Source organism: Copadichromis virginalis, linkage group LG2, assembly GCF_057382275.1.
Source record: "Copadichromis virginalis isolate Kocher_CV1m ecotype Utaka linkage group LG2, C_Virginalis_male_GT1.1, whole genome shotgun sequence".
In the NCBI taxonomy this organism is placed as follows: domain Eukaryota; kingdom Metazoa; phylum Chordata; class Actinopteri; order Cichliformes; family Cichlidae; genus Copadichromis; species Copadichromis virginalis.
This window is the reverse complement of record NC_140619.1, coordinates 11,732,293-11,740,700: the sequence shown is the minus strand read 5'-3', so window position 1 is coordinate 11,740,700 and position 8,408 is coordinate 11,732,293. Positions and strand designations below refer to the sequence as shown.

General features: G+C 42.0%; 1 protein-coding gene across 2 annotated transcripts; it reads right to left on the bottom strand.

The window, feature by feature from the left end:
- Nucleotides 1–218: 218 nt before the first annotated feature.
- Nucleotides 219–7,328, bottom strand: LOC146717048 (uncharacterized). 2 transcript variants are annotated; one of them, XR_014915835.1, is made up of 4 exons: nucleotides 7,084–7,328; nucleotides 729–980; nucleotides 485–655; nucleotides 219–405 (listed from the first exon to the last, which is right to left on the bottom strand). XR_014915835.1 is itself a non-coding variant. In XM_085435683.1 (3 exons), the coding sequence occupies exons 1-3, from the start codon at nucleotides 909–911 to the stop codon at nucleotides 386–388; spliced, it is 357 nt and encodes a 118-aa protein (XP_085291809.1). In that variant the 3' UTR covers nucleotides 219–385. The 2 variants fall into 2 exon arrangements, 1 of the variants encoding a protein (XP_085291809.1); XM_085435683.1 differs by lacking the exon at nucleotides 7,084–7,328 and having other exon boundaries at nucleotides 746–911.
- Between the last annotated feature and the right edge of the window lie 1,080 nt (nucleotides 7,329–8,408).

The following is an 8,408-nucleotide window of genomic DNA, read 5'->3' as shown; positions in this document are numbered from 1 at the left end:
TAAAAGTTGTTGAAGCTGACCATTTGCAGCCTCACAGTCAGGAGCACTGGGAGGCCTGAGGTCATTCTGGCTGGCTGTGAGCAGCAAACAAGAGCTGAGAGACCTCTCAGCATCCGACAGCAGACGTAGCTCTCACTGCAGTGTCTGTATGTGTCACGGCTCAACGGCACGAGGGAACAGGGATGGACACAGGCGCAGAAACCAACCCGGAAGCGAGGTGACAGAAAACAAATGATTTATTTCCGCCCACAGGTAAACAAAGGTGAAACACAAAGCGACGCCACCACACTAGTGGCGTGTAGGATTCGTCGGTGATAATGAGGGCGACCTAGACACCTCTAGGAGACGGCTGAACAGCGGGGACAGCGGGGAGGTAGAAACAGGACTAGGTAGGGGCCGGGGGCACTGGAACAAGAGGAGATCACGATCAGAGGGATCCAGCAGACAACCAATAATCCTCCGCAGTTGAATTGAATTGCCTTACTTGGTTTCAGATGGAGGGGACAGGTGGAGCGGAAAACCCGGAAGCGGTCGAGGCGTGGGGAGGCAGGCAGGTGAGCGGTGGGCCGGCAGGCCACGTTGTGTAAGCAGCTGGCGGCCCAGGTCCAGGAGGACGGGAGCGAGGGGAACAAGATCTCCACTCCGGGTGCTATCGCTGAGGACAAGAAAAGACAGGTCAGTCATCACACGGCGTTAAGACAAGGTTTAGGATGCTCCACTGAACTAACATGGGAATAGCAGATACTCAGGCGATGAGTGGTTGAGAGCGCAGGTCTGATATACCGCTGGCACGATTGCTCACAGGTGGTCAGCCAGGGAGGGGCAACCGGACTCCGCCTAAAGGAGGAGGAGCCGCTGTCTGAGACCTGCAGGTGCCCAACCAGACCATGACAGTATGCACATACATGCATGCATGCAGCTTCTCTTTGCGTCTGTGTCTCAACAAGCTGTGCAACATAATGTAGGACCACTGCTCACCACTGAAATAAAGAGTGAAAAACAAAAGAGGAGAGGAGAGATAATACAACATTTCATTCAGTCAAACACATACGCACACTTCACTCAGCTGATAAAAACATTCATTCAGAGTCTGACCTCACTCTGTTTCTTCTCCATCTGAAAACTGTTGTGTGTCTCCAGCCTTGGACATATTTATGTGTTATGATGGAGATATTCCTAATGAGTTTTTGAGGGTACACCTGCAGCCTGAGCATACCTTGAAAACTGAGTTTGGGCAGATTAGTCAATCCCAGACTTTTGCATTTTTAATCCCAGATAAATGTCTGTGCTCAGGTTTTCTGTATATACCACCATCAATAATAACTGTTATATGTACAAATCAAATATTACCACAGATAATAGGCTGCTTAAAAATCATTTTTGCTTTTGTGCAGTTACTTTTAGAGACTCATTCTGAGCAGTAATAATATTCAAACGTTTGTTTCTATAGCAATAAAACAGAATAAGCACACAATAAAAAAAGGATATAAAAAATAAATTGAAAGACAATATTTAAAACAAATTACACTCTAAGAATAAATGATTACAGTAATGTGTATATCAGTTAAAACAGGGCATGCAAGAAAGCACAGCAAACACCTTTTGTGTTTGCGGTTGGTTAGCATTTTCCCGCCTCAGGATCTGAAGCTGGTATGAGGATACTAACTCCACTTTGTATTCTGCAGCCATGACTACCTTTAGAAGTAAAATCTTACACTTTCTTCTAAGACAGCGGGCGGCCAGTGAAGTGTCATCAAAAACTGGTGTAATGTTTGCTTTCCTTGCTGTTGCATTTTGAACAATTTGAAGTGTAATAACAAATTCGATTCACAGCGTGGTTAATGGGCCCAAAAACGGGCAAGCACTAGTGTCAAAGTTTCAGGCATTTATTTGATGATCAGGGACTGAAGAAGAAAGACGATGGGCTGGACCCGCAAGCACGAGGCACAGGTGGGCAAGGAGTCCAAGAGGAGGCCGGTGTGCAAAGGAAGGTCAGAGGCTAAGAAACGATCGTGTAAATACTCGTGAAAGAAATTAATTAATCAATAATGGCAATAATGGATAGATGAATAACGCAAGAGAGCCAGGAAGTAGTTTCAGTCAAAATACTAAAGCCTAAACCCACACCCATACTCACCACATGACTCATGTTGCATGCAAACAGTGATATCACTACACCTGTGTACCATTTGCATCAGGGTAGTATTCGCCAGAACAATGTCTCCATGAAACCACATCAGTGCTGGTAGAGGAGAAGAAGAAGTAAAAACTGGAAGCAAAGAAATCAGTGTAGGATCTGGGAATCTCTGAGCTTCTGTATCTGCAGAGCAATAAAAACTGCCACGCTCTCAAACAGCCACGGCGACAGCGGCAAGGTTTTCTGTCTGTTTTCTGCACAAGGTTACAGAAATTGGGAGGTGCATGATCAGCTGAAACAGAAGCTCATACCTCTCACACACACAGATGCACACTCATGTCAAGAGGAGGGGAAAATAACAGTGATGGACAGAAAAGGTAGTGAACACTGGGGGCCAATTAAAGGGGGACAACAAACACTAAGGAAGGTTTAAGATTAAAGGCTTAAATCTGCTTCCCTGTGTCTGTGTGCGTTCTCAAACACATACATGTTGGGTTAATTAGTGACTCTAAATTGGTGTGAACAGTTGTTGAAAGCTGCTTAGTCATCAAATGTGAATTCATAACTTTAATTAGATTGAATTAAAGTCTTTTTGATAGTGTGAAAATATAACTCTTTTGCTCTTCACCATTCAGCCAAATGTAGATGCTTACAGATGTCGTCTAAAAGGAATGAATGGCCCAACAGATTTAGCCAAAAATCACTGCAGGAACTTTTCCCTCTGTCCTTCAGTTTGACTGTATAGAAACCTTCTCTCTGGGAGACACTGTTGACTGAGGTCAAACTACTTTAATATAGGAAATAACATGATCTTTTATCTAAGGTGTCCCAAAGGAAATGCCTCATAGAAATGAACTTTCATAGAAATCTTTTCATGCAACTCGTATTTTCGTTGGGTCTAGTTGGAAGAGTGTTGTTAAAGGTGGATTGCATTTACTTTTGCACATGAAGAACCAGCCTGATATTTAGACCGTAAAACCTGCTCATATACAGGGAGTGCAGAATTATTAGGCAAGTTGTATTTTTGAGGAATAATTTTATTATTGAACAACAACCATGTTCTCAATGAACCCAAAAAACTCATTAATATCAAAGCTGAATGTTTTTGGAAGTAGTTTTTAGTTTGTTTTTAGTTTTAGCTATTTTAGGGGGATATCTGTGTGTGCAGGTGACTATTACTGTGCATAATTATTAGGCAAGTTAACAAAAAACAAATATATACCCATTTCAATTATTTATTTTTACCAGTGAAACCAATATAACATCTCCGCATTCACAAATATACATTTCTGACATTCAAAAACAAATCAGCGACCAATATAGCCACCTTTCTTTGCAAGGACACTCAAAAGCCTGCCATCCATGGATTCTGTCAGTGTTTTGATCTGTTCACCATCAACATTGCGTGCAGCAGCAACCACAGCCTCCCAGACACTGTTCAGAGAGGTGTACTGTTTTCCCTCCTTGTAAATCTCACATTTGATGATGGACCACAGGTTCTCAATGGGGTTCAGATCAGGTGAACAAGGAGGCCATGTCATTAGTTTTTCTTCTTTTATACCCTTTCTTGCCAGCCACGCTGTGGAGTACTTGGACGTGTGTGATGGAGCATTGTCCTGCATGAAAATCATGTTTTTCTTGAAGGATGCAGACTTCTTCCTGTACCACTGCTTGAAGAAGGTGTCTTCCAGAAACTGGCAGTAGGACTGGGAGTTGAGCTTGACTCCATCCTCAACCCGAAAAGTCCCCGCAAGCTCATCTTTGATGATACCAGCCCAAACCAGTACTCCACCTCCACCTTGCTGGCGTCTGAGTCGGACTGGAGCTCTCTGCCCTTTACCAATCCAGCCACGGGCCCATCCATCTGGCCCATCAAGACTCACTCTCATTTCATCAGTCCATAAAACCTTAGAAAAATCAGTCTTGAGATATTTCTTGGCCCAGTCTTGACGTTTCAGCCTGTGTGTCTTGTTCAGTGGTGGTCGTCTTTCAGCCTTTCTTACCTTGGCCATGTCTCTGAGTATTGCACACCTTGTGCTCTTGGGCACTCCAGTGATGTTGCAGCTCTGAAATATGGCCAAACTGGTGGCAAGTGGCATCTTGGCAGCTGCACGCTTGACTTTTCTCAGTTCATGGGCAGTTATTTGGCGCCTTGGTTTTTCCACACGCTTCTTGCGACTCTGTTGACTATTTTGAATGAAACGCTTGATTGTTCGATGATCACGCTTCAGAAGCTTTGCAATTTTGAGACTGCTGCATCCCTCTGCAAGATATCTCACTATTTTTGACTTTTCTGAGCCTGTCAAGTCCTTCTTTTGACCCATTTTGCCAAAGGAAAGGACGTTGCCTAATAATTATGCACACCTGATATAGGGTGTTGATGTCATTAGACCACACCCCTTCTCATTACAGAGATGCACATCACCTAATATGCTTAATTGGTAGTAGGCTTTCGAGTCTATACAGCTTGGAGTAAGACAACATGCATGAAGAGGATGATGTGGACAAAATACTCATTTGCCTAATAATTCTGCACTCCCTGTAAGGTAATGAAGTGATAATCAGGATTTATCTTATTATTTATTATTTGTGGTTTATTATTTATAATATAGGTTACTGACAAGCCAATAGAGACAGAAAAAAACCTGGGATGAAAACATCCGTCATGACGCATGGATGCTTCTTCAAGCCTTACAGGCTAAGATATCTCGAATCTGGCGCCTTTGCTTCTTTATAATGTCAAAGATGAATTTAGTAAATTCAGCATCCATTTGCAGGTCGTGTTGTTTTGTGCTGTGGACGCCTGCTGTTAGCTGCTGTTTGTATTAGACTTTTGTCATTTTCAGCTTGGAGGAGATTCCCAGAAGTGGTGTGAAAAGTCCTCGGCTTAATCTGATCCTAAAAGTAATGAGATTGTTTAATTACCACGAAGGAAAATCCCTAATCATCCCGCAGCTCTTATCTCTCTTAATGTCACAAGCAACGTCTTGGATTTACATTAAAGATCCGGCCTCGACTCAAGCCTTCATAAGCTCTGAGAAAAGCAGCGCTCACTTCTGTTTATCTTTCAGAGCCATTAAAGTCACAGAGACATGAAATGACTCTGAAGCGTAAAATTACATACTGTACAAGTTTATGGATTAATGTCTGCTGTGGACGTGATGGCGCTCAATTTTTCAGGGAAAGTCTATAAGAGCCCATTAAACAGCTTTCTGTATAGAAGTGAATTAACGTCAAATGTTGGGAGGCTGTGTGCGTCTCAGAAAGCATTACTTCTCTTTATGTAACCGCTGCATTTAGCAGGAACGTCTCTGAACGCTCAGACTTCTTCTCTGCTTAAATAAACACTGGAGCTAAAATGCAGTCTGAACCATTAGGAAGGAAAAAAAACCCAGAACAGAACAAACTTCTGGACTTCAGCATTAAAAGCTAAGAGAAGATTTAAGAGACAACCCCAACAAAATTAATAATAATGGCCTCATATTGGCTTTTTTTTTGTCACCAAATCCATTACTGCATTAGACATTGCAAGATACTTTTGAGGGTGTTGGAATTACCAATTATCCATCTTTTTAAAGGAGTAGTTTGTGTGAAGACATGAAGACAGTTAGTTTGCAAAACAGCTGGAAAGAGGAGGAGAGCTTTCAAATACAGCACATTGAAGGCTGTGTGTCAGTTTCTTAAAACAATACCAGTGAATCACTTTTCATATTAGACATGAAGTTAATAATACTGAGGTCAGACATGTACCAGCTCAGGCTTGAAACACTGAGTTTATCAGGTTTTTCTACTCTCTTTTGTGTCGACTGCTTACAACACATTCTAGGTCTCTTTAAAAAAAAAGTTTTTAATAAACATGAAAAACTGAAAAGTGTGTTTTCTTGTGGAGAGCAAAAAAGTGCTATATATACTCATTTGGGGTACAGTTATGGGTCGTTCAGGGCATTGGTGATCAAAAAAGAAGAGCCAGGCTTGACATGGGTTATGGCATTTTCTGGTGGGCCACATTTGACCCACATATCACAGCACTTCCGGTATCGGTTCCATATAAGTCCGAGTTGTGGTTGAGTCAAAGCCGCCAGTCGAGCCTAAATGTGATCCACAGAAAACTGCAGATGTAGGCCACACATTAGATGAGATGATTAATCTTATTCCCATAACCTGTCAGCAGCGAATGGTGTGTGTGTGTTCAGGGTAATGAAGGAACAACACAGTGAAACCACGGATCAGCTTCCAGCCTTATGTTTAGAGTTATAATACTACTCAAATAAATACATACAGTATGTGAGGCGCCAGCAGGAGCTGTTGTTGCTGTGTTTTAGTGTATTTTCCTGCGCTCGTTTTATCTGACTGCAACCAAACAGGAGATGACACCTGTAAGTGGCGAGGTGACGCTTTGTGATCTAAACTCTGAGGAAATCAAACCGGGCATCTCTGAGAGTTTTGACTGCTTGTCAAAGAACAACTTGACAGCTTCAAATTCACAGCTGCCATTCTCCCAGACAAGCGAGCTGAACGTGTCATCAACTTTTCAGAGGCAGGACACTTTTCTTTCAGGCTTTTTTTCCCCTTCCTTTTTCTTCTGTCGGAGTGCGTTAGAGCGACTCAAACCTCAGCACATCTCTGCTGTTACAAAGCCTGCAAGATGAAATGTGCCATTTCATGCTGCCCGGAGAAAAAGTGTAAAATGTGGAGACACCAAAAAAAATCGCTTCTGTACAATACAGCAAGCCAAAATCAAAGTTTCTGCCTCACTCAGCAATTCACCTGTAACTCTGGACACGTCTCCTTTTTTTCTTCTTACGAGCGTCAAAGGAACATGCGACCAAGTGAAGCGAAACCTAACCGGCACATTATCAGGAGCTGGTATTAAGTTCTGGGTGAAAAAAAATGTTAATAGTAATAAAACCTCAGCATGACGCTTTTTACAAATCGTTATCCCGTACCTCCAGGGCACAGACCAGAGCGGGAAACAACAGAGAGTGCATGCTGGGAGACGAGAGCTCCTCTTCGTCGCACATTATGAGCCGCAGATTGTTAAGCGTCAGACTCCTGGTGTGCCGAGTTAAGAGGCGACAACAAAGGGCATCCGCAGAGCCAGTGTGGGCTTCGCAACACAGGAAGGCCTCCATCAGCAGCCGCTGCTCCCATCTGGGCGCTCACACTCACTCAGCCCTTTATCTCCCTGCAGCAGTGGATCTATGGAGTTGAATAAAGTTAAAGTCCTTCATATTTAATCATGAAAAGTTTGAGACTGATATTCAATAAACATCTTTCAGTAACTGGAAAGATCTTTAAATTTGTATTTTTTCAAATAGGAAGGAGACTCATCACTTTAAACACATCAGAGTGCTTTTATACAGACAAGGAAAAATTATTTAACTGTTAATAAAATCATAGCTAGCCTATAATAAATGCATAATAAAGGGCATGTCTATTTTATAACCCTGATCAAAAAGATTTGTAAAGGTTTAACAGCCAAACTTCATAAATTTGTTTTTAATGCTGGAATAGACTCTTTTTTTTAGCAAATGTTTAGAAACTGTCAAAAAAGTGCTCAGTAATAGTATCTAATATTATCTATGAAATTCTTTTATTAACAGTGGATTTCTATTTTATTCTATTCTATGTTGTAAATAGATAGCTATTAAAGTCATTAATAGTCTATAACATGAAAACAAAATTAATTAATAAAATTTTTTGGACATAACCTGTGCTCCATGCAGAAGATAACAAAACCTTTGTGGGTTTACAATGCCTTAAGGCAGTGAAAACAGCAAAATAAAACGGGTATTGGATGTAGGTATTTGTGAACAGGAAGCTTTTCAGTCTTTTTGAATGTCAGCACAGATGCAATTGATCTCAGGTCAGCAGGCAGCTTGTTCCAGGGAACGGGAGTACAGTAATTGAACGTGCCCTCGGCAGTCTTTATTACCAGTGGATTTATGCATGTGTGTTAAATCTGTGGTGAAGATACAGAAACTCTTCTGTATGAATCACAACAGTCTTCTGCAGGTGATAAGTAGGTGAAAACGGTTATGAAAGGTGGTGGTTATTTGCTAATTTGACTTAACTCTTCCTAAACTTTATCGCTGCAGATGACACATTTTACTCTGAGAGCAACTCAGGCGTCTCCGTTTCCGACTCGTGTCGTGCTTCTGCAGCTTTTGTTGAGCGAGCTGGATGGCTGAATGAGCTGCTTCTAGGGCTGCATTTCTTCATCCAAAGAGACTACGAGACAAACATCACTTAGGCAACACACGGTATGCAT

Bases quoted from the DNA above. Each gene is read 5' to 3' on its own strand.
- LOC146717048 (XM_085435683.1), bottom strand. From the start codon at position 911: ATGCATGTATGTGCATACTGTCATGGTCTGGTTGGGCACCTGCAGGTC. The intron at 656-745 runs GTATCTGCTATT...TCTTGTCCTCAG, and splicing joins CTCAACCACTCATCGCCTGA to CGATAGCACCCGGAGTGGAG. The intron at 406-484 runs GTAAGGCAATTC...CTCTTGTTCCAG, and splicing joins TCCCCTCCATCTGAAACCAA to TGCCCCCGGCCCCTACCTAG.